Source organism: Lepisma saccharinum, chromosome 1, assembly GCF_977018435.1.
Source record: "Lepisma saccharinum chromosome 1, izLepSacc3.1, whole genome shotgun sequence".
Classification (NCBI taxonomy): Eukaryota; Metazoa; Arthropoda; class Insecta; order Zygentoma; family Lepismatidae; genus Lepisma; species Lepisma saccharinum.
Window position 1 is genome coordinate 157727671 of NC_139229.1, and position 27480 is coordinate 157755150.

Consider the following 27480-nt stretch of genomic DNA (forward strand, 5'->3'; position numbering starts at 1 on the left):
AGGTGCAGAAATCCTAATGTGAATTTTATTTTCAGGATGTGGTTGCTCAGGGCAAGAAACTACATTCTTTGGCCAAGGAACAAAAGAAGGTGGACCAGTGTCCCGTGCAGAATTTGGTCCCCAGCAGTTGCAAAGGACTGAAAGGGCTGACAAAGCAGAGCAAAAAAATGTTGGAATCTTATCAGCACCTGTTTTATTTGCTGCAGACAAGGCCAATCTATTTATCAAGGCTCATATTCTGCCTGCCCCAAAGCAAAACAGCAAAATTCCTTGAAACTGTGATTCTTACACTTCACAGTTATGCCTCTGATTCTAGAGCCGAGTATTTGCTCCTGAATCTTTTGCAGAGCGCTTTGAAGGAAGAAATCAGGTAAAGTTACACATGCTCTTAGGTTTTTCATCTTGGTCTGTTGAAAACAAAATTATTAAAAAATATGCCCTAAAAATACATAGAAGTATTCATGGGAGTAGAAAGTGTGGTAGCAAATTAATATACTATATAACATTTTGCTACATTGAGACCATGAAGATTGATTGTGTAATGAGGGAAAATGTAAAATCCGAAATGTAAAAATTGGTGTTCCACTGTATTTTGTGAAACTGATTTATCGGAGTATTAATTTCAGTGAACACTTCCACAATCTACTTGAGAACAGGCTCTGTTATTGCTTGATGGTAACTTTGATAAATAAGTTTTGAGGATTAGGAAATACTATAGTTGCAGGCAGTGCATTCACTCAAGCATCAAATAGTTCACAGGGACGATGCTGGATAGTGTATGGAATTGAGAGCTTCTTTGCTCAAGCGAAGCAAAATAAGTGGTATACACTCGAAGCTCAGTAGTACATGTACAACCATAATTTTCTGTGGTAATGGTTGCTCAAATATGGATCATGAAGTTAAAGATGCAGTAAAATTGAAACTCAAGTGAATTTACAGATTGTCTCCATATTAAAATGTAGTTTAGTGTATCTTACCAATATTGAAACAAATGACCATGGGCTGAAACTGCCAGGATGGAATTTTTACATGTATGCGTCTACAATTATTGTCTCATTAAAATGTTATTCCATTGTAGACGCTCGAGTATGAGCAAGCAAAAGTGGTTCCATACAGTACTCTAGTAAATACTTTATTCCAGTGGTAATATAATTAAGCCTTGTTCCATATTAAAAAATCATAAAGTTGCTGACCAAGGCAGTTTATTAAGATTTAGAAACACTTTACATGTAACGTCTTTTCTACCCTCTATCAGAGGGTAGGAATGTTATATGTAAAGTGTTTTTAAATCTTAATAAACTGCCTTGGTCAGCAACTTTATGGTTTTTTATTCCGCTATATTAATTTGTGGAACTAAATAGTTACACATAAAACATACTTGAAAATGCTTTATTTTTAGATAAAGTATAACTTACACCACATGCCATCATTTCAGTAAGATAAACAAATTACAGACATGTCACAATTAACAAATGGCCAACAGGAAGTGTGGCCATATTTACTCTTGTCAGCCAGGGAGCCATGTTTATTCTTGCCTTAACTCCTGAAGAAGCCACATGATGTGGCGAAAGCTTGAATAAAATAAGTTAGTACATGCCAAGACTGTACCTTTTTAACTTCAGCTACTTAGCTTTATTTTTAGCCTGCCAATCACGATCTTTAGACTCTTCCACTTCATGTAGCTTTAAAATATTCCTCCTTAGCTTGCAGAAGCACTGTTAGGATTATATTTTACAGGTTGAAGTACCAGAGACCAGGTGAAGTTATGGCTGGAAATCCATTGACTTTAACAATGGCTGTCAACTACAGCAGAAAAGGCACTGGAAAAAATAGTTTACGGAGCTTGGTTGGTCCTCTTGTAGAAGAGGTAAGGTTAATATTATTAGTGTTGAGCTTATGTATCAAAAGTTCAAGTATCTCATTTTTCATGTGTGGGTGTTGCTTTATCAGGGTGAGAACTCACCGGGAATTCTGTGTGAATTATTGGCTCCGGGAATTATGCATGAATTCTGCTTGAATTTTTCTGTAGAAGTGAAAAATTGCAACTTTTATTAATCCAGATCCTGTTGAATTTATACATATTCATAAATGCACTGAGGCAGGTTTTCCAGTTTAGTTTTTATTTTTATCGAGGAAGGAAAAGAGAAAGCTGCGTGGAAAGTGGAAAGTAAAACCGAATTTTCTCAAGCCGTTTACTTTGTTACTGTCCTTTGCAGAACAATATCTGACACGCCTGAACGCTAGATAAGATATCTTGAATATGATTAAGAAAATTGTAGTCTGAAATTCTTATACAATTAACATTTTTTCTTAGATTAGAATATAAACCGTAACATTTGTGACTTGTGTTTGTAGATGTATTTCTAGTCCGAGTATGTGAAATGGCTAATGTAAACTCCGCACCTTAATATTTTGAATATATCTATACCATTTAATTTTTTTTTTTTTTTTGACACACTGGAATCATGTAGTTGTGTGTGTGGGTGGTGAGGCAGTAATACATAAGTTGAAATGGAGAAAAACATGTGCTTCTAGCCTTGAATTTTTTTTTTTAATTCGCATTGAAAACCGAATTATACTTGAATTTTATCATGGTTCTAGAGTAACCACCTTGTTTATCCATTGTATAATTTTGTTGTACTGTACTTGGTTGTTACAATTTTCATATCTAATTTCAAGTATCTGGCAAAGTGAGCAAATGTTCTGAAACATAAAAAGTAAGTTCAGTAAAAGAATAATTGAAATAAAACAAAATTCGATGTACTAAGTATGTGGGGCTTTAGAAATTGGCAGTTGCCTAGCATACATATTAAATTCTCCATAGTTTTAGATGCTGTTCCAGTTGTGTGTGCTGCTATCATATGGTTACAGCAGTGCAGTGTTGCTTAATTTCAATGTAAACGGGATTGTGTTTGTACCCTGAGAGAACAACGGATGAAAATGTGGATGCTCTAAAAAATGTGTTTAAAATTTACAAAAATAAACCTTTTTAATACTTTCCTCCTTTCTGTTCCCCATTGCAATATATAATAATATGCTGTGTACTAGGGACATGAATTTATGATAAATACAAATTGACAAAAGCAGCAAAACAAAAAATTTTGAAGTACCCTTGGGCACCTTTCCAGTCAGGGGAAGGGTGATTTCCGAAATGCACCATTCGATTCATGTGATGTACAAGGTTTTTACAATCCCTTCATTTTTTAAATAGCAGAAAAAAGCTTATACTGCAAACTTGAGCATAGAAAAGGAATGGAAGTGTGATATTGTGCTGCAGCTCTTGCCAGTTCAATCTGACAGTGATAGAGATTGGAGGGGTGGGGTGCGAAGGAAATGATACTTGACAGCTGGAAAGCAAATATGCAAACTTCATTACTTTGTTTGTGATCTAATTTGATAATATTTCACAAAAAGATGTGCATATTTCATAATTGGAATGCCATTATTTTCAGATTACTTATCCTAAAAATGACACCAGTTTTTCACATTTGCATTTACATGCATCTTGAAAATTCAATATTCCTTACATATATTAGTACAATGGAAACACAGTATTTTCAACATCAAACCAGATCATGTTAATATCAAAGTACTTGATTTTTACTGTAAATGCCAGTTTACTATTATTTACAGGTGTTGGATACAATGTCCATGAACTTAGATTCACTTATCAGCATGTTTCACCCTGCTTCCCCCCCCCCTCCAGCATTATGTGGTATTCTTCCATGTATAATCTTCAACAACTCCTCTGAAGAAGTCAGAACTTGAAAGGTCTGGAGATCATAACCGTTGGAGAAAATTCTATCACCAAAAAGTCTCTCTATAGGATACCCATGCACAGTCTTGCTGAAGCCAGCTAGTCTTTTGCAAAACTTTTGTATTCCATTTGGAATTTTTGACCACAGACCACTTATAAATCAAAGCTTCTTATTTAATTAATAACTACAAGGTTAAAAAACTTCTTACATCATGTGCTGGCAACATACTTGTTAAAACAAAACAAAACACAGATAAACAACATGATAAAAGACACTTTAAGAGTTTGTCCAAGCTTTCGATTCCATCTCTGAATCATCATCGGGACTGATTGAGAGATTGTAAAGGGTACACGGTTGAAGTTATTTTTAACAACTACAATGTTATTCTCCTCCAAGTAATGATTTTTTTTAAAACCTTTCCAACATTGATGTATAATTTCCCACTTGTTTTCCCTTTGTGCTTTTTTTGCAATTAGGAAAATTAAGTGGCTTCTAGAGTACATGTTACAAATTCCTTTTAATAAATAAATTCAAGTTTTATTTGATATATAGTGTTACTTTATCTGGAACTAGTAATGCACAGGTCATGTTATCATATCCAATATTGAAAGCCAGAAAACAGTGTCAGTGAGAGTTTATGAGCTGGCACACGCCACCCAACAAACATGCGCTTGGTAAGCTTTTTTTATTAGTTAGCTTTCATAGTGTAATGCTAGTAGTTATAGTGAGAAGTAAAAGTTGTAAACTTTGATTTCTTTGTAGACTTCAGCTTAGTTTGATGCCTTGGACTTGATATGGTGCACCCACTCCCCCTTTTTTTGTGCACATGCAGGAGTTTCACACAGTTATCATGAGCATTTTTTTCATGGAAGAGGCATAGTTTCACTGTAATTGTTATGAAAAGATTTTAAACTATTACACCTGGAGATTGGCGAGTATACAGGAATAACAAAGTCCCACAAAAAACACACATTCTTCAACACTTAACCACATTGTTAACAAATGATGATGTGATGTGTGCACTTCTTAAACATGAACTTCTTCACTTCACCAACAGATTGACTTGCTCGATCAACAGCAACCTCTATCAACTTACAATGTTACAAAGGAAAACAACACATCATTGAAATATCACTCCCATTTTAAACTGAACATGCTGTATGGTACACCATTTAAAAATGTTTAACTGTCAAATTTATTTCCAATCTTCATCCCTTTCAGATTCTTAAAGCGAAGGATATCTTCATGAACACAAACCCAGTGGAAATATACATGTCTTGGATTAATGAAATGGAGTCTAAAAGTGGAGAAGCTAGGTAAGGTAATATATTAGAGATAAGTTATTTTTTGTAACCAGTCATTTTTTAGCTATTAGCGATGGGATAAGTTATCTGTATCAGTAGATATTGTCATATCAACGTACTTGTGAAATTGGTGCTAATTTGAAATGTCTCATATTTATATAAATATAGTTCCTAACTCAATGCAAAATTCTGCCTTATTATTATTTTTGTGTATGTAGAGGTATACATTCTGTCAAATAAATACCGGGAATTGTTCAATAAAATTCAAAATATTTATATAATTTTTTTCGTTTGGTTTGCTTTCAAAATAGGCCACATTTGATGCGATACAATTATGGCAACGAATAATCCAGTTGTCGAAACACTTCTTATAGGCACTTTCCGGTATGGCCTTCAGCTTCTTCTGCGAATTTTGTTTTATGGCTTCAATGGACTCAAAACATCTTTCACAAAGTGTTAATTTGAGTTTGGGGAACATAAAAAGTCACACGGGACCAATACGGTGCTTGATCGATGACATTTGTTGAGTTTTTGTCTCATTCAAGCATATCTTCAGCAAGCTGTGCCGCGACATGTCTCATACCCACAACATCAACTAAAATGGTGCAAACTGATTCGTGAGACATGTCCAGATCCTGAGCCATCTCCCTTAAGCTTAAATGGCAATTTTTCATCGCCATTTCCTTCACTTTGTCAATGTTTTCGTCAGTCGAAGACGTTGAAGGTCGACCGGAACAAGGCAAGTCTTCAACCACTTCTTGCCCTTCTTTGAATGCTTTGTACCACTAGTATGATCATGTTTTTTTATTATTATTATTATTATTCGATAAAGTTGACTCACCGTAGGCCTTCTTCAACATTTTCAATGATTCAGCACAAGAAATTTCATTGGCAACAAAATTTGAGGCAAACTCTTTGTTAGATATTTTTATCCATTACAAAATAGAAGAGCACACTTCAGGTCGATTAACTTAACCAATAGCTGTAAACAAACTGGGCAACAGATCGTGCCAAAACTCTGTGTGACAATTAGGTACATTGGTACAAACTTACAGCAAAAAAAAAAAGAAGGCTTTTCAAGTGAATAATGTATTTGGCAGAATGTAATTCATATGTGATGATTTTGTGTAAAGTAAATGTCTAAATGTACAGTTCCTTTCTTAAAGAAAAACCCATTTGAATCACCAGAATAACATACCGTATTTACTTGAGTACCCTGGAATAAGCCATGCACCTGGATTTCAGAGAAGGGAAATGCAATAAAAAAATTCATGATTCTTTTCAATCTTACACTTCCCTTAAAATTTCTTAATTTGCTTGTAAACAGTATTTCTGCATATGTTTTGTGCATTATACCTCTATTGAGTGATACCTTATTTATGTACAAAGAAGAAACAGCACACTTTAGCAGAAATGTGGAATTTTATTTCAAATTAAAGACACAAAAAAGAATCCATCTTTTGCACTTACAACTACTCTTCTCCACTACTGCCATCATCAGAGCTTGCTTCCCCTGTATCACTGTCCCATATGTTGTAATCTTCTGTCCCATCGAGTTTGTTCGATATGGAACACTTTTTGAAACTCTTCTCCACCAACATAGGTGAATTGCAGGACTCTGCATTTTTAACCCACTGACAAAGGAGTTTGACATCAGGATGCTTAATTTTGCCCCCTGGTATAAACTGGTGGTTATTTGAGAAAATCCAATTTGTATATTGTTCCTTTAGAGCAGTTTTGAAAGGCCGATTTATACACACATCTAGGGGTTGCAAAACTGATGTTAAGCCTCCAGGAATTATCACTTGGTCGGTCTTTTTTGAATCTAGAAGATGCTTGACTGCAGAGGTTGTATGGCCACGGAAACTGTCCATTACGAGCATGTTTAAAAGTGCTCCAGGTCTTTTTTCACACACACTTGATCCAATCCTGAATTAGGCTTTCATCCATCCAGCCTTTTTCTTGTGCTTGCACAAAAACTCCTTGGACACTAATTTTAGGAACCGTTTTTCTCTTTAGCACAATATATGGCGGAAGTTTTCTTCCATCTCCTGTAACACACACCATCACTGTGTGTCGTTGTTTTTCATATCCACCAGTTCGCACAAGAACCCTTTTTTCAACCTTTTTAATAACAGTAGAGTCAGATGGCATTTCAAAATAAACTGGGGTTTGATCTGCATTACCAATTTGTGACAGAAGATATAAATGTTTTTTCCTCAAATTTATCACATAACGTTGGAAACGTAGGATTTTATCTTCAAATGCATCAGGAAGTCGCTGGGCTAAAGTAGTTGTTCTTCGTAAGCACAGATTGTACCTTCTAAAAACCTGACAATCTTCGCAATGATCGCAATCTTCTTCCTTTAGTGGTCATCTTGCTTTTAGCATTCGATAAGAAGGAAGCTATTCAAATGAGTCACTGCAACACAAAACAAGCCTTACAACTTCCCACACCCACACCCATGCAGCTCGACTGGCCAGACGTAAACATCCTGCTGGTTGCTGTCTTTATCTCTTTCTTGGCACCAGTGTGACTGCAGAATGATTCCCTTGGCAAAAGGCGAAGGAGAATATTCTTTTCCCTTCTGTCTTCAAGCTTTTCATGAATTAAGTTGACCCAATTTTTTAAAGGAGGGGGAGGGGAAGGAACAACGCACATAATGCAGTGCAGGCAGAGAGAACTGTGATTTAATTAAACCAGGACATATTTAGAATGCTTTTTTCCACTTGAAGATAACATCTTGACCTCCACTCGTAAGCTTGTATAACGGGTTGCATACCTCCGCAGGATAAATTGTTTACATCTGGTGTTAAGCTCTATACTCTAGTAAGTCACACACCCCCATTTTCTGCCACGTTTGTAAGGAAAAAAAGTGTGCGGGTATTCGAGTAAATATGGTACATTAAAGTGATAAATGAGCTATTCAAGTTCTTCATGAAACATTTGCATCTTTATATCCAGTAAATGTGTATTTTGCTGGTAGACAAAAATTCATACAGTTCTTCCCTAACTCAGTTATTCCATGTTGTACTTATGTTGCACTGTATATTAATTTTAAAATGTATGTACTAGATTAAAGTGGTGAACATATTTGTATTTATTCTCTTTATGCATTACTGAAAATGGCAATGGTAAGATTAAAATAAAGGAAGAAGGAGACAATGGAGCCTGAAGTGTAATGAGGTAACTTTCACTAATTGTTACAGTTTAATAGAGTGTGATAGAACCAAGAATTGAGAACCTCTGTTCTTTTTAAGATCTGCATCTAGTTCCTCTTAGGAAGGGAGGTGTATGATCATGAATTTAATACATATTTAGTTATTTGAAGGAAGAGAGAAACCAAAAATGCTTAAAATTGAATACCATCTTTAAAAATTCGAATACACACATTTTGTATTCTATTTAATCATTTGAGGCTGATGTTCACTGTTTTTTCCTTCAGCAACATGCCCTATTCTGTGACCCAGGAGCAGGCATTGAGCTATGAAGAAGTTAGGAAACGTTTGAAGCAGGGAATAAAGAATCTCGAGGAAGCCACAGTAAAGTTTTTGACCAAAATTACCCAGTCTCGGGACAAAATTCCATATGGAATTTTATTCATGGCTAAAGTTTTAAGAAATTCTTTGAGAGGAAAGTTTCCAGAAGCCCCAAGGAAGGATATACTCAAGGTAAACACTTTAAAGTTCTCTGAACATATTTATTTCTATAATTACTTACATATTGTGACAATGAGAGACACTCAATTGGTTATAGCTGGGTAGCTTAAGCTTTTGCAATCTTGATAACCCTGAAAGACATTGATTGTACAAAATGTATAGAAATAAGACAAATCTTGTGCAATTTTTAATGTTTCACACAAATTTTACTTCTTTTTATTTGTACAGTGGAACCCCAATTTTACGTTCCTGGATTTTACATTTTCATGCATTTTAATATTTTTCATACCAGTTCCCTGAAAAACATATAATTGGGGTTCCACGGTAGGTAGTAAAAATACCACAGAAACTGGAAATTTGTAACATGTTGTAATTATGTGGTTTGATAATATACTTGTCTCATTTTGGATGCAGTGTTACATTTGTCATGTTTTTGTATCTTGTGTATTTTTTTTACTATTACTTTGAGTTCTTCCTTCTTAAAGTAGAAGAGATTGTTCAAAGTACTTGATTTGATTTGATATATTTTACTTCTGTTTGTACCACTTTTGGCTAATTTGCGAAGATGGGGATGAGTGATGATATGATGAAATTAATGAATGGACACTCACAAACATCTATGCCCAGGCCAGGATTCAAACCCAGGAACCCTGGCGTCGTAGCACGATGTGCTAACCACTCCGCCATTGGGGCCAGCCCAAAGTACTTGAAAATGTCAACATTGATTGACTAATTCTGTCCTTGTATGCAAGTTTATTTGACTTTTTTAAAGTAGTACTGAGATTCTAATTGTTAAACTTTTCATTCAGTTAACGAAGATCCCAGGAACAATCTTTTTATGTAATGAACATTGTTCTTTGAAGTTGTGAGTCATTAATTTGTGAATTGGTATATAAGTTTTCTAGTCGACAAAAAAGGTTAAGAGTAAGTATAAATCGAAACATTTTATCATTTTAGTGCAGAATACAGTTTGTTTTGTGAAAAAGTTAAATTGGAGGGGGGAGGAGTAATGTCAGAAATTGACATTCATAGTGATTAACATTAATTTAAATGTAAATGTCCACATTTGAAAAGCCATATTGTTGGAGAAACATGACACCAAAAAATGAAATTGTGAGAACTACAGTTTTAAGTTCAAACTTTGCTCAAATCATAATTTTTATCTAATTTTCTTATGGGCAATTGAAAATATTTCTGCCCAATTCTTCATATTGCATTATTTCCCTTTGAAGTAATACAATGGCAGTTGTCTTGCATCTAGTATAGTGTATTAGAGAATCATTCTTGCAAGGCAACCACCACATCTGATGTGAAGAGTGAATATATCTGTGTCTTAGTTCACCCTGTTTTATCAAGCGTGTAGATCTGCATGTGAGTTGAGTTGTGTATGTCACAATATTTTAGCCAAAAAAAAAAACAACAACAACAACTCTGAATCGATTTATAATCTAAGGACTTGTCTGTAACGTGCAAATGTTGTCTCTGAAAGAAAAAAAAGACAGGATGCCGCAGTAAGTATATTCACCATTTGTTTCATATATGTATTACATCACATTGATTTGCATGCAATTTTTTTTTTTCATAAATGAGAAATTTTCTGTACAAATGCCCTGTAACATATTCTGTAAAATATATTAAGTAGTTGTATTTGTGGTGGGATAAACTCAAGAAAGTATGAACCCCCCCTCAAGCAGATTTGCTATACTTAAATCTATCTTAACATGAGCATATGAGCTTTTTGCTCAAGTGTGAAACCCCCGTATAATCCAAGATTTTTGTGAAAAAGCCCTCATGGATTCCATGAGAAAGTATGACCCCCTCAGATTGATGAGGCTACACTTATAAAAGCTACTTCTGTGAGATAAATTTGTTAAAAATATGCCCCTCTTGCGGCCATACTTAAAACTAGGCTATCCACACACATACACATGCATACACACACATACATACACACACACACATACACACACACACACACACACACACACACACACACACACACACACACATACATATTTATTTCTAGTTTAAGTTCAATTGGACACCAGGCTTAATTTACATATCTAATATTAAAACAATGTAAATCTTCTAGAATTGCTCCGTGACAACAGACCCATCTATGTGCAAATGCCTGAACTCGGTGAATACTTGGGAACAAGTCCATTTTTTTCATTATGTCAATATTTTTAACTTCTTTTGCCAGTAATAGGGAAATGGTAGCAAGCAATAAACAAAGTACTTTGGAGCTGAATATTCCTTTCTTAGACGTCGTATATTACTAAAATATCTTTAATTCACATATTTTCTCATACCGCCGTATCTTGTTCTATTAGGCCTCTTTGAGAACATTGCCTATTAGGACTCTTCAAGAACATTGCCTATTAGTAAAATAATAGGACAAGCATACGGCGGTATGGGGATATGTGAATTGTTGGTTTCTTCAATTCAGATAAAAGGATTGAATAGAAACTGGGATATTTTGCATTTGTTACATTCAGTTTCTTTGTTGTAATCTGTTCATATATAAAATCAAGCCCCGAGAAAGTATAAGATCAATACTTGAACAATATGTGCGCATGACGGCCCCAAAGCGGTGGGATCGATACTTTCCGCACGGTGCACAGTTCTATTTGCCCGCATTGAGTCTTATTAGAGCGAGCTCCGGCAGTTTTATTCTGATCGATTAGTTCCAGAGTTGTCCACCGCAGCGCCGGGGGGCAATGGCGCTGCGGTATGGATTGCATCGATTAGTTCCAGACAATTCTGCTCCCCTAAGCGTGGAGGCGCTGCGGTCTGGATTGCATGTACGCTCGGCAGAAAAACGGGATGTGCATTCAGAAGAAAGTACTTCGGCAAAAATGTTAGAGAATAGCTCATGTTTCTGAATGCACCCCCACAGTGTTTCTATTGACTCTGTAAAACTATAAAAGCCAGGGCACAGTGCAGATTCTTCACCATTGCTGGATTGGCGGAATAACCCAAATAAGATCATATATACATACACATACAAAGCACAGTGCTGAACCCAACTGATCCAGCATACAGCTTTGATTTGAACCCCAAGAAATTGTATATAAATACCAAATCCAAAAATATTAAGTGTATACACACATATATACATACACACACACAAAGTACAGTGCTGAACCCCAACTGATATTTTTATTCAGTATAAAGTTTTGAATTGAAACCCAGGAAATTGTATATAATAAACAACAGCAAAAATGCCAAATCAAAAATATTGTAATCAGTGCAATAAGAATATATCCAGCCCCAATTGGGCCAAGCATCAAAAAATTTGTAATCCAGACAAATACAAAACTCCCACAAAAATTTGCCCCAAATGCAATAGAAAATATAACATGAAATATTTCACATATAAACATAAAGATACTTGCTCTGTACAGTCATCAACATTGCCCCCTCAACCATCCACATCTGGCCTGAAAAGAAAGCACGAAGCACCTCTTAATGCCAGAGCAGCAAAGCAACCATGCCATGCACCCATCCGTAGCAGTTTTAATACCCAACTTAGGGATTATCGGTTTGTATCGGAGCCAAGATGCGGCATTGAGAATTTCTTGAACAGTATAAATTCTGATCTCCAGGCAATTCTAAATGCACAAAATGGCTCTTATAAGCTCTCCCTCAAATTGTTTGTACAATATAAGAAGCCAAATGGCACAAAATTTACACATCCCCACTTAACAGAAACTGTACCGGTATATTCAAATGCAAATTTAGACACAATAATAAGCAGATTGATGGATCAACTGAACATGAAACACTCTGAATTTGCGGCAAAAGAGTCCGGATGGAGCCTATGCGGTTTATCGCACAAGTTATATGTTAATATTTCTGAATTCAGCCCATTACAAGGATCTACATATCTGCCATTGCCTGCTAATATCAAAAACAAAAGAGCCGTGGTTAATATAGAAAATATCGACCAGAAATGCTTTTTGTGGTGTATATTAGCTGCTTTGTTTCCAGTTTCAAGGAATCCTGAGAGAATAAGTTATTACAAACAGCATGAACATCTTTTTGACGATGTAATGGAGGGTTTGGAATATCCAATGTCAGTTCAGAATATTGATAAATTTGAAAAAAGGGCCAGGTACATCGATGGCAAACAATTATCTATTAATGTATTTACTTGTTCCACTGGCAATTGCCCGATAGCACCTCTCAGAATCAGTACAATTGATGATGAATCTGCTATTCCGATTGATCTGCTCCTAATTGAAGGGGACGGCACATATCATTATACTCTGATACATAATCTTCAAGCTTTAGTGAGAACACAACTAGACAAATATAAAAAAATATTTAAGTTGTGCAGAAGATGCTTAACTGTATTTGATGGTAGAAAAATGGTGAATGGTGTTTGTGAAGAGAGTGCAGAAATTGCTAAAAACAAGTTAATTGAGCATCTGAAATACTGTGGGAACCATAAACCTGTTCATATGGTGATGCCCAATCCAAGTGAAAATTGCAAATTCAAAAAGTATGAAGCCTTGTTGGAACACCCTGTATATATTGTCTGTGATTCCGAATCGAATCTCAAATCTCTTGCATTCTGCAATCCAGATCCCGAAGAATCTTCAGCTACACCATACCAGCAACATGAACCTTCCAGCTTTTGTTATGTGGTTGTACAGGATGGTCTTGTTACTAAAGAATATTCATACAAGGGACCAGATGCCATCAAAATATTTGCACATAGAATAGAAAATGAGTGCCGTGACATAGCATATAACATCTTATTAAAATCAAAACCCATGTTGCCTTTAACAGAGGAACAGATTGAGGATTTCAACAAAGCAGAAAAATGCCCGGTATGTGATTGTGAATTTTCAGATACAAATATCAAGGTTCATCACCATTCTCATACAGATGGTAAATTCTTAATGGCCCTGTGTAATAGCTGTAATATTAAGATTAAGAGACCAAGATTTATCCCCATATTTTGCCACGGAGCATCCAATTATGATTTCCATCATCTGATCAGGTACGAGGGGTTTGAGAAGCAGAATTTAAATATTTTAGCTGAAAATGATGAAAAATATATATCTATTAGCAAGATAATTAAAGTTGATGGTGTTCCTATTCACATAAGATTTCTTGATTCTTACAGATTTTTATCAGCTAGCCTGGATACACTGGCCTCTCAATTACCTGATGATAAATTAAAAATCACACGTGCTTCGTTTCCAAATCTGGACCTGAAATTAATTAGGCGGAAGGGTGTATATCCATATGACTATGTTACAGATTTTTCTAAATTTGATGAGTGTTCCCTGCCACCACAAGAAGCATTTTATAGCAAAATCAGAGGATCTGGAATTACTGATGAAGATTATCACCATGCCAAATTGATGTGGAACAGTTTAAAATGCAAGACATTTGGTGATTATCACATGGCTTATTTGAAACTTGATGTCACTCTCTCAACTGATATATTGCAAACATTCAGAAAATCTTCTATGCAAAATTATAAGCTGGATCCAATGTATTTTTACAGTGCTCCGGGCCTAGCATGGTCTGCAATGTTTTTAAACACTAAAATGCAATTGGATCTGATCCAGGATCAAGAAAAGTATCTGTTTATGGAGGAATGTATAAGAGGGGGGATGGTGCAATGTTCCCAGAGATATGCCAGAGCAAATAACAAGCATATGCCTGATTATGATCCAACACTGCCATCAAATTATATACTGTATGTAGATGCAAACAACCTCTATGGTCACGCTATGATGGATAAATTGCCATATGCAGAGCTTGAGTGGGTTGAAAATTTCAATATTGAAGATCTTCAGGATTTTGATGACCGTGAACATGGCCTCTTCTTAGAGGTTGGTGTGACAATTCCAGATCATTTGCACAACAAATTTTCTGATCTGCCCCCAATTCCCGAGGTTCAGTGCTCACCTGGCTCTAAACAGAAGAAACTCATGATGACTCTGGAGCCGAAACAGGGATATGTCATATATTACAAAAACCTCCAGTTCCTGATGAAACATGGTGTTCAAGTAACCAAAGTTAGAAAAGTTTTGAGGTTCAGGCACTCAGAATGGTTGAAACCATACATTGATACAAACACAGAGCTTCGAACATCTGCAAAGAGCCAATTTGATAAGAGCTTGTTTAAATTGATGGTGAATTCAGTATATGGCAAAACAATTGAAAATGTCAGGAAACATACCGATGTTAAAATAATTACTGACCCCAGCCGGAGCAAAAAATTGGTTGCAAAGCCCAACTTCAATTACAGAAGAATTTATGATGAGCACATGGCACTTTTCAACATGATGAAAACAAAGATCAAATTTGATAAACCTATTTATGTAGGGGCTGTGATATTGGAATTGTCCAAATTACATATGTTAATATTGTATTATGATGTGCTGAAACCTTTTTATGGTGATCGTGTAAAATTATTGTACATGGACACGGATAGTTTTATTCTTGATATTCAAACAGAAGATGTTTATCAAGATATGTCACAGCCTGAATTGTTTCAATACTTTGATACCAGTGAACATACATTAGTTCAACCCCACAACAAAAAGGTGCCTGGCAAGTTAAAAGATGAGACACTTGGTGATGTTATTGTGGAATTTGCTGGGTTAAGTGCCAAGATGTATAGCTTTGAAACATGTAGTGGCGCTGTTGCCAAAAAAGCCAAGGGCATTGGCAGAGTGACTGTTGAAAAAGATCTCCAATTTGAAGATTATAAAAATTGCATCAAATCACAGAATTCAATCAGAACATCAGAAAATAGAATTCAGAGTGAGAATCACTTGCTGACTAGCAATATTGTAAGAAAAGTGGCTCTGGATCCACATGATGATAAGAGATGCATTTTATCATGCGGCATGCATACTTTACCTTGGGGGCATTGTGATTTGAAAAGTGGGAAACAATGCCCAATTACAGAGCATGATTTGAAATAAATAAACATGCCTATGAACTTATTTGGGTTCAAAAAACAGGCTATTATGGACCTGCCCACACCACAACCCTCTCCTGATTTACAATCTGTAATGTCTAAACTGAGTGGCTTGTTAATTATTCATCTGAACAGCATACTTACAGATGTTGATGAAGAAACAGGCAAAATATTGTACATATTTAACAATAATTTAAATCATTACCAATTACCTGTAGGTGGGCAATTCCAATTTATTACAACCCCTGAGGGTGATGTCAAGATTTCAGTAGGGAGAAATATTTATAGAATCAAGCACTCAAACATGATTTCTGGCACTGTATATACTGTTTCTGCTGGTGACTGCTTATATATTGAGGTCCCTGGATCCTATGACAAGCTTATACCCTTTTTTATAGAATTAAGAATCAGATACTCTATAATAAATAACCAATAAAGCAAAAATGCCTAATGATATATTTGGCCATACAAGACATGAAGATCACAGTGATGAGATTCTGATGCTTGATGTCAGAGTCAAGAAATTAAGAAGTGATTTACAAGCTTTACAAACCACACTGAATGCCAGTCTTCAACTAGAAATTACAAATTTGCAATCACAATGCATGGACCCTCTTCTTAAAATTGATTCTGAACTCAAGTTATTGCTTCAGAAATATACTGATCTGGCAACATTGGATAATTTTCAAAGTTTAGAAGAAGCTGTAGCAGCTCTTCAAGCTAAATTTAAGACCCAGGCCAACAACTCCGAGCAATTGAAACAGCAATTGGAAGAGCAGATAAATAATGTCCAGACACAACTCCAAACAATTGTCAAAAGCATAAAATCACAGGAAGATTTTGATCTAGTAATTTCCACTCTAAAGGAACAGATTCAGTCACTCCAGATACCTAATCTGGACCCCCTGAACAATGCCATAGCCGAGGTTAAAGAAAAAATTGAGACACTTGAAAATTTTATGAACAATTTGCCATCTTCTGATGCTTTGAATGCAATAACTCGGAGTGTAGCAAATATTAAGCTGCAACTTGAAACATATGAAGATTTTGGAAAAATTCAAAGTTCCATAACCCATCTTGAAGGTACAATAGCAGCAGTGCAAAATGATTTGGCAAATGTACTAGAATCCAGATTGCCTGGGATTGTAGATACACTTGTTAGTGTCCAGCAACAGATCACAAAGCTTGAAAACCTCAACACCGAATCTGAACTATCTCATTTTCATCACTTGATCGATGATATCCAAACAAAACTTGAAATTTTACAACAATCCACACCCTCTCAGGCAGATATAGCCCTGCTCCAAAATGCTATGCAAAATGTGGCTGATGCTTCTGAATTAAACAATGTAAAATTAGCACTTGAATCTTTGCAAAATACTGTATCAAATCTTCCCACATCACAGGAACTTAAAAATATTAAGAGGGCAGTGAATAGGATATTGAAATCGGAAGATATCAAGAATATCCAAGCAGAGATCAAACAACTTACTCAGACAGTTGCCACTCTACCAACGAATCAACATATTAATGAACTGCATGCTCTGTTTGAAGATATCAGAAGACAAGTCCATGATCTTACTGCTCAAAATTCAAAATTGGCAGTTATTGAAAATTTACAGCAAATTGTAGCTAATATCAAGCAACAGCTAGGAACCATGGAATCCAATCAAGCAAATGCTCTGTCTGTTTTTGCCACCCAGCTTCAAGAGATTGTGCAACAATACAAGAAACTTGTTGTGGACGTAAAGATCAAGCCAGGCCATGATGATGTTGTTAGGACCATCAATGAGCACCTTGAATCTGTAACAAGCAGATTGCTTACAGCAGAAAAAGAAATAACAGGCATAATCGAGAATCCAAAACATACAGTAATTCTTGAATTGTACAGCATCCCCAACAAAGAATATGATTCACCATTTACACCAGGTGGCAAAATATATATGCTGTCCCCTGCACAATTTTATTACCAGTTTTTTGTTGGGGGCACATTGAGACCAATCAAGATCAAATATTGGCTTCAACCACAGGCACATCACTACCCTACCTTATCAATAACAAATGCTGACAACAAAGTGAAAATCACCAGTGTAGAGTTGGAGGATTTTACAGATCCCAACACATTAGAAACAGCCTATACTGAAGATGATGGCTCTCTGGAATTTAAAATACAAATAGGGGACAAATTATATTTAGAAAATCCTGTAGTATCAGCTGCTGAACACCCCATAGTTGCAATATTCTTGTTTTCATATCATGTCTAGACAAATTATTGTTGATGAATTACACAGACAAGCCAGACATAATTTTAAGAGACTCCCAGTAGTCACAAAGGGCATAGATGATTTATGGCAGAGCGACTTGATTGAAATGGCAAGTGGGCAGTTGAAAAACTTAGACAAAATCAACAAGGGCTACAAGTATCTACTCACTGTAATAGACACATTTTCAAAATTTGCCTGGGCTGTGCCACTCAAATCCAAGACTGGAAAATGTGTTACAGAAGCCTTCAGGACAATCATCAATCATTCAGGAAGATCACCGCGCTATTTGCAAACAGATAATGGCAAAGAATTTTATAATTCAGTGTTTCAACAATTTATTAAAAGCCAGGCAATAAAACATTATTCGAGTTACAGTGATCTCAAGGCCTCAATTGTAGAGAGATTCAACAGAACCCTAAAAAATCTTATGTATAAACAATTTACACTTCAAGGTAATTATAAATGGCTTAATATTCTTCCAGAACTTCTACATAAATATAACAATTCTGTCCATTCCACAATCAACATGAAACCCTCTGAAGTAACTTCATCTGATGAGCAAAAATTGATCAGGACTGTTTATTATCCTAGATACCAGCCAACAACAAGAAAGGCCAAATACAGGGTGGGCGATCAAGTAAGAATCAGCAAATATAAGCACTTATTCAAAAGAGGCTTTACAAGAAACTGGAGCACTGAATTATTTACAGTGGTTCAAGTTAAACCCGGGACCCTTAACACATATATAATAAAAGATCACCGAGGAGAAATTCTCAAAGGCAGGTTCTATGAACAAGAACTCAGCAAAACTAAGCAGCCTGACACATATCTCATTGAAAAAATAATCCGCAGAAAAGGCAACAAGTTATTTGTCAAATGGCTAGGACTCCCAGAACACAGCTGGATCGATGCAGACAAAATAATAATATGAGCACCTGGGATGTTATAAAGAGGCTGCCAGAACCTGAACAGCAGAATAAGAGAAATGGCAAGTTACTGCCTGATAATATTAGATGTCTTATTGTTGGGCCATCTGCTTGTGGTAAAACTACACTAATGGTTGATAATTTTTTATTGGCACCCAACTGGTTAGACTGGAAAAACAGGCACTTGTATGTCTTCTCTAAGAGCTTGGAACAATTAAAATATCAGCAGCTGATGAAGCTATATGATGGACTGGATATTGCCACTTTTGAATCAGATGTTAAGCCACTTCATGAATGTCTCGATAATTCTGTTGTTGTGTTTGATGACATTATATTGGATAATCAAAACAAGGTTAGAAATTTCTTTACACAGGGCCGACACAAAAACATTGATTGCTTCTACCTGGCACAGACTTTTTCTAAAATTCCGAAGCAGCTGATCCGAGACAACAGCAATTTTATATGTGTGTTTCATCAAGATCATACCAACCTCAAACACATACATGATGAATATGTAGGTGGGGACTTGAGCTACAATGATTTTTCCAAGTTTTGCAGCAAGTGCTGGAACCAGGACAGTTATGGGTTTGTCACAATTGATATGACAAGAACACCTAATACTGGCAAATACAGAAATAAAATCAACGATTTTCTAGACGTTGAGACGTATATAAATAACCATGAAAAGGCCAATAATTGATGATCTTAAATTAAGAGATTATCTTGTAAAAAGATTTAAGGAATGGAAATCAGAGAACCGTGGAATTTATGAAAAACACAAACAAACAGAACAGCCTGTAATTGATGCTATTAATAATTTAGGTAAGAATATCAAAACTGTTACAGAGCAAAATCAAAATTTGATCACAGAGCTTGTACCTGTAGCTGCTAGGAACATATTAGATTATCCATTCACCCCACTTTCCAGTATTCATACACCTAGTCCTGTTGCTCCTAGAAGAATTGAAGCTACTCAGGATCCTATTGAATTGGGTCTTCTTGCTCAAAAATATTTAAGCACACCTAAAGACAATAAAGATGAGGTGTTTGGTTTATATGCTGACACAGAGCTTGATGGCAGCATCATACATAGAATTGGCAATTTTAGAGTAACATTTATGGGAGATGATATAATTGTTTATTCAGAATCTCGTCTCGGAGAAAAAGGTGCTTTTGTTAAGTACACCGGCACACCTGGATTGTGGGAACTGATAACTAGGAAAAGGCCTGGCAGCTATACAGATCAAGATTATGAGGATTACAAAGAAATATTAATAAAATCAGATGCTCTATACCAGAACAATGATCCCACACAAAAAAGAGTCAAGTCTAGCAGTGGGGCAAAATACAACAATTTAATCAAGCCCATATGGTCACAGATCAAGACTGGCAGTGGAATCAAACAATACAACACCCTGCCTAAAGAATTTGTGTGGGTTGATGATGTCAGGAAACTTGTAGATAGGTTATTGGTGATAGCTGGGGAGGAAAATGCTGGCAACCACAATTTTTACAATGAAAAGGTTGGAATTATGGACATGATAAGCACCAAATTGTCTAATTTTATAGTGAATGACACTAAGGGGATTGGATATCTCATAAAAATTATTAATACTCTACCCCCTAAATTTTGGAATATCTCTGAGGGTCGGGGGTTGGTTAATGACATTATAAACAAGCTGCCATTTGAACTACACATTCCAGGCTATCAGTACTGTGGTCCAGGCACAAAATTGGACCATAGATTAAACAGAGGTGATCCTGGTGTAAATCCCCTAGATGCTGCTTGTAGAGACCATGACATAGCATACAACACACATTCTGATCTTGACAAGAGACATGTTGCAGACAAGAAATTAGAAGAGGCTGCATTTGGCAGATTTGTAAGCAAAGATGCTTCTTTGAGTGAAAAAATAGCAGCATTGGGAACCACCATAGCTATGAGCACCAAACAAAAACTGGGGTGGGGGCTGTGAATATGTATATAATAAACCTACGATGAAGGCCAAGGGTGTTATGTATCAAATACCTTATGCAGGTCTCAAATCTCTTAAAACTATTGACAGTCTTTTGACCAAAAAGCAGCGCAAGAAAAAAAATTCTTGTATTGCAAAAGGGCATGGTATGAAATTGTTGCTTAGTACCCCCCAATTAAAAAAATTACAGCAATCAAGAAAAAAATTGCATACAGGGGGATTCATATTTACCATCCCTGCCATCTTAGCAGCTTTGGGGGCTGTTGGGAGCTTGGCTGGGGGATCAGCTGCCATAGCAAAAACAGTAATAGATGCCAAGAAGAATAGGGCAGAATTAGATGAGCAGAAGCGCCATAACCTGGCCATGGAGAAAAAAGGCAAAGGTGTTAAGAGAGCCATGAATAAGTTTAAAAAAAACAAGAGCCGCTTACAAACCAAGATATTGAAGCTTTAATCAAGCCACTGGGCATCAAACATTTTAGAGGTGTGTACATGTCTGATTCTTTACCGGAACAACCACTCAACAAAGAGTGTGGCATTGTTAATTTGGATGAGTACAAAAATCAGGGCACTCACTGGATCTGTTATCTTAAATATTTAAACAATGAGGCATTTGTGTTTGATTCATTTGGAGGTGTTCCACCTGAAAATTTAATAAAATATCTAAAATCAGCTAATCTTTATTACAATAATGCCCGTGTTCAAAACTTCAAAGATGTTAATTGCGGACATTTGTGTTTATCTGTTCTCAGATATATGTCTCAAATAAATAAACCATCAATTGAAGATTTTCAAAAGGCCTTGTGGTATCTGAAACATCATGGGGGTATTCCATCTCACCAGCCAAAATTCAATATTGAAACTCAAATTGCATGATGACATAGTGTATCCCAAAACAATAGCTCTCAGAGCATTTTACGGCATGTACCTGATCCCTAATATTACGCACCACAACAACACAATTGCAGTAGGGGATCAAAAAATTGTCATCACTCCAGGGCAATATAATCTGTCCACTCTAAATGCTCACTTACCCAGAGGTATAGTTTTAAGTCAAAATTCTGTCACTCACAGAGTAGAGATTGTATCTGCTACAGAAACAGTGGATCTGGGTACTATAGGAGAGCTGTTAGGATTTGAGAACAACACAAAACTTGAACCGGCCATCAAACACACTGCTATGAATATACCTAAATTCTTAGCCATAGAGACTCTGAATATTCACTGTAATGTGGCCGAGGGTATGATCACCAAATCAAATGGCATAGGCACTCACAAACAAACCGGCATCATTGCAACATTCAAACCTAATTCCGAATTCATGGAGCCAATCATCTACAATCCATCCCCAACATTATATTTTCCTGTGTGCCATAATAGAATAGATTACATTGAATTGATGGTCACTAATGAAAAAGAAGAATTAGTTGATTTTGCTGGAGCCACAACAACTGCAATCGTAGAGATTAACATTTAAATAAAAATACATACAATGGAAAATATTGAGAGTTATGAGCTGCAATCATTCCCCCCAAACAGGAGGACATTTGCAAATTTAAATCAACCCAACACAGAAATTGAGGTTGATCTTGATGTAGGGGATGGCTTTATACACCCCCACAGAGCAGATCTATACATCAAATTTGATGTTGTAAAGCTGGATGGAACAGATTATCCGGCAAATACAAATATAAGATTGGTGGACAATTTTGTGCCGCATCTGTTCTCTGAAATTGAGATCAGAAAGCATGGCGTTGTTATAAACAGAATAGATTATCCCGGCATTACCTCCACAGCTTTGGCCACACTAAAATTATCCAAAACCGAGGCTTCATACTACAAAATAGGGGGATTTGAAGCTGGTGATAAGATATTATCTAAAAATCACACAGTGCTGTTCCCCATGCGCCTGTTGCCAGGATTCTTCTCAGATTACAAAGATATTATGTGGAAGGGTGGGTTAAGAATTACATTTAGAAGAGCTGCCAATGATAACAATGCTTTGATGCGGTATAGCACATTAAACCCTACAGGAGAAGCTCTGCCCAATACCCTACCTGATGAAGGCAAGTGCATTATTCAGACTATGGAGCTAAGAATCCCAGTTGTTGAATATGAGGCCAGTTATGCTCTTAAATACAAAGCTGATATAATAAAAAATCCACAGATTCCTCTGCAATTTTATACATATCAATGCGTACAGAAGCCTGCCGCTGGTTCTTATTATGAGTTTGATGCTACAAATTCATTCTCCAGCATACAATTTGACATGCCGGATTTTGTGGTAGTATTGTTTCAGACTGGAAGACACAATAATCAGGAAAAAAATTCAAGTAAATTTGATAACTGCAACATCAAGAACATTTATCTTAAAAATGGCAGAAATGAGGTCTTTCCTAGAGAAAATTACAATTTAGACATGTCCAAGGATGATTTCCTTAAATTATATGAAGCATTTTCGGCTTTCAAAAGAGTCACTACAGGCAATACTGACATGTATTACACACCAGATGAATTCAAAGCACGGAGACCCATGTTTGTAATCAACACTTCGAAAAGAAAACAAGTTGTGGTTAATGACAGGACAAACATTAAAATTATCTGTGAATTCCACGAGGCTTTACCTGAAGACACCATATGCAGTGTTATTCTCATAGGTGAAAAATCATATGTTTATGATGTAAGAAATGAGAGAGTCACAGAGCAATTCTAGAAGATTTACATTGTTTTAATATTAGATATGTAAATTAAACCTGGTGTCCAATTGAACTTAAACTAGAAATAAATATGTATGTGTGTGTGTGTGTGTGTGTGTGTGTGTATGTGTGTGTGTGTGTGTATGTATGTGTGTGTATGCATGTGTATGTGTGTGGATAGCCTAGTTTTAAGTATGGCCGCAAGAGGGGCATATTTTTAACAAATTTATCTCACAGAAGTAGCTTTTATAAGTGTAGCCTCATCAATCTGAGGGGGTCATACTTTCTCATGGAATCCATGAGGGCTTTTTCACAAAAATCTTGGATTATACGGGGGTTTCACACTTGAGCAAAAAGCTCATATGCTCATGTTAAGATAGTTTTAAGTATAGCAAATCTGCTTGAGGGGGGGGTTCATACTTTCTTGAGTTTATCCCACCACAAATACAACTACTATATTATTATTTGATTTAGGTTGTTGGCAACTTCATATATTACAATTTCATAAATTCAGCAATTGTGGCTCCAGATGCATTTGATATCATTTCCTTGTCAGCTAATGAGAAGATATCGAGTGAACAACGGAAGAATCTTGCAAGTATTGCTAAGATCTTGCAGTTTTCAGCCTCCAAGAGAGGGGTAAGTGGGTTACTTGTTTATCTCGATTTAAATGTCTTAGGTATAAGACTGTCCATCTTTATTGACTTATATGCAGGTGAAGTCTATTTACTTTACAAGTATTATGTGGAAAAAGGTGATATTCAAGTTCCATATGGTTAATTATTTTCTCTTGTATCCAACTAAATTGTTCAATAGCATTTATCTCTATTTTTTTCTTATTTCAGCTTGAGGCTAATTGCAACAATATGAATGATGATTAGATGAAAGTGGATGAACACTCACAGTCAGTGACTTGAGTAGTGTTTACAAGCAGTGTTGGCTCACTGGATAGATTGATCATTTACTTGACAGCTTCAGTGTCTTTTACTCATTAATCAACCTAAAGAAACACATGAACATGTTGTTTATCAATACTTTCATTACAGCACAACTCATAACTAGGGCCTAGGATTTTATGTCAACATATTTTTTATTTGGCATCGAATGAAATATTGCAGTGAGATCTTGACGTATCTGATGATACATATTTCTTCAATGTTCTCGTGATAAGACATATTTCTGTATAATTTCATAATTGTCTTGCATATAATCGGTTATTTTATAATTTATTCTTTGTACCTTTAGCGCAACGGATAGTTTATATTATGAATGGCAGGATAACAAAGTTACATACAAAGAAATTAAAAGCAGATGATTTCTTGTATTACCAACTACAGGCTTCGGCAAAAAAAATTAACTGAATATGAACTCATTTATTTCTGAGAAATATGTAACTGCATGATACAGTACACTTCATATCAAACAATTACATGTCTGCCACCATTATCAACAACGTATTCCATTCGTCTTATCATGTCTTGGACCATGTTGGAACACTGATCTCGCGTTATCTCGCCAATAACAGATTCTATGTTGGTACGAAGCTCGCCCAGGGTTCTTGGAAATGGTGAGAAGCAATCTTCTTTCAGAACTCCCCATAGATAATCGTCACATAACGTAAGATCAGGACTATGGGATGGGAAAGGAAAATCTGTTCCTCATGATACGATGCCACCGGGAGAGAGTTCCTTCAACAATTCCTTGTTACCATATCCCACCCACATGTGTGGTTGCTCTGTCTTGTTGGAATACTTGGCGTTCAAACTGTAAACCATGAATTTGCAAAAAGTCTGTAAGTCAGCTTAAAAATGATTAATTATTTGTTCCCTATACACTACTGCATTAACTGTTCTTGTTCGCCCATAGTAGTCTTCAACAAAGTATGGCCCAATCACATCATGTCTAGAAATTGCAGCCCACACTGTCAGCTTATCTGAATGCAGCGGTCTTGCAGCATACTTGTCAGGCTTCTTCCAACCTAAGAAATGCATGTTCTGTTTGTTAACATGTCCACTTAGCAAAACATGAGATTCATCTGACCACCACCAATTGTCCAGATAATGTGGATCTTCATAGAGCTCAGCTAACACACGACCACAAGAAACTAGACGAACATAATCTGGGGGTTTAATTTCATGCAGAATCTGTATTTTCTACGAGCGTGCACAAATTTCCTTCACTATTCAAAGAACACTTGTTTCTTCAATTTGAAGTTCAAGGGACATACACCGCATACCTTTTTTTTGGCGATTGCAAAACTTTGTCTAATACATGACCAACATTATCATTTGTCCTCGTGCTTCGTGGCCTGTCTGATTGCCCTTCATTATGGTTCTTCACCTAGCGCGTAGTTCTAAACATTCTAACCCAACTTAGTAACGTATTGTTTGGAGGGGCATGTTTCTGGAACTCTTCTTCAAAGCGTTGTTTGACAATTTTCAGTGATGGACCACCTGCTCGTCCTGTACCATAACTACGGAAGTAATGTTCGACGCACCAACCATGTTCTGCCTCAGTATACTGCAGATCTTGGTCCAACGGTTCGTCTGCAATGACGAGAATGATTGATTGGAAATCAGTATTACGTTATCAACACAAAGATAACAGTTGCATTTAAAGTAATTCAGTTATTTTACATTTTAAATGTACATTTTATAAATTTTTTTAAGCAACTAGCTTTCAGGTTAGTTCAGTTTTGCCGCACCCTGCAGTACAGAACAATAATAACCCCTTTTTTATCCCGCCGACAATTGATAGCAGTGCGAACATTATTGAGGGAAAATTTTCTTCGTCATTGTTGTGCAGGCACGAGAATCACCGAAAATAAGTAAACAGGTTTTAATTGTTCTCATTTCTTTTCCTTTTGTTTCTCTTCTCCCAACAATCAGTCAAAAGTAAAAATGACATTCGGTACATTACAGCCCCTACTCTATCAGCAATGGAGTACGGGAGTTTCAAGATCACTTGTTTGTGGCAGGCATATTCACTCATACTGTAGCAGTATGAGTGAATAAAATGTCATGAAGAGGAACTTCTGCAGCAAAATTCTAAGTGCATTGTGGAACAGGAACGTATTTAGTGCAACTTGTTCTGACAAAAAAAATTGTAGCCTGTTTTTTTAAAATTCTATATACTTAAAATCTCCCTAAAATGTTGTGCTTGTATATTGATTGCTGCCACAAGATAATGTGAGCATTGTGGAGCGGATATAATATTGTGTGTACCATGTTCTCACAAACATTTTGTAGGCTGTTTTTCAGATTTTACATATATACTTAAAATCTGCCTAAAAAAGTTGTTTTTGTGTACTGATTGCCTAGATTTACCAGAGCTGTAGCGAGCTGCCAGTTATGCTTTAGTTTCAACAAAGGTGTATATCTGATATAATTGTAAATGAAACTTAGGATAATTGCAGCGAACCTAACGATATTTTCAGTATTTCCCACTACATACTTTGGTTAAACGAACTCTGGCTTCATTTAATACCCCTCCCCCTAACCCTAGTTGATCTTTCCTGGAAGATACTGACTTAACGTATAATGGAAATTCGAAAGTACTGTTGTGCATATTTTTGACATATTTTTCCATTTTTATGACAAAATTACATATTTTGCAGTTTTATAGGGCATGAAGTCCCGGGCCGTACTCATAACTTGTTAAAAATACTGTGTGTTAAAGAATGCATATCTTGTCATTTAAGTTTCTTCAGGAACTGTTCTGAATTCCATGCCATCAACAACAAATTCTTTCTTCCTAACGATGCCATGATAGTTGTTTCTGCCATGGGTATTTGAGTCATGCGGTAATGCTGTAGTCTGCAGTCTGATTTTTATCTGAGCAAGGTGAAAGCTTGCTTGCGGAGCAAGTGAGTATTGCACATTGAGGGAAGCTTCTTTTACCATTAAGTAGCTGAGCTGTCATGTTGCTGATTGAGCACTGTGATA

At 36.1% G+C, this 27480-nt stretch overlaps 1 protein-coding gene across 1 annotated transcript in view; it reads left to right on the top strand.

Moving 5' to 3' along the window:
- LOC146002961 (ras GTPase-activating-like protein IQGAP1) overlaps positions 1-27480 on the top strand; it is a 100388-nt gene that overhangs the window by 49223 nt on the left and 23685 nt on the right. Inside the window, exons 20-24 of the mRNA XM_083141121.1 lie at positions 36-370; positions 1738-1867; positions 4980-5074; positions 8509-8734; positions 24011-24175. Coding sequence (XP_082997247.1) covers positions 36-370; positions 1738-1867; positions 4980-5074; positions 8509-8734; positions 24011-24175 — 951 coding nt within the window. The remainder of the gene's footprint in view (positions 1-35; positions 371-1737; positions 1868-4979; positions 5075-8508; positions 8735-24010; positions 24176-27480) is intronic.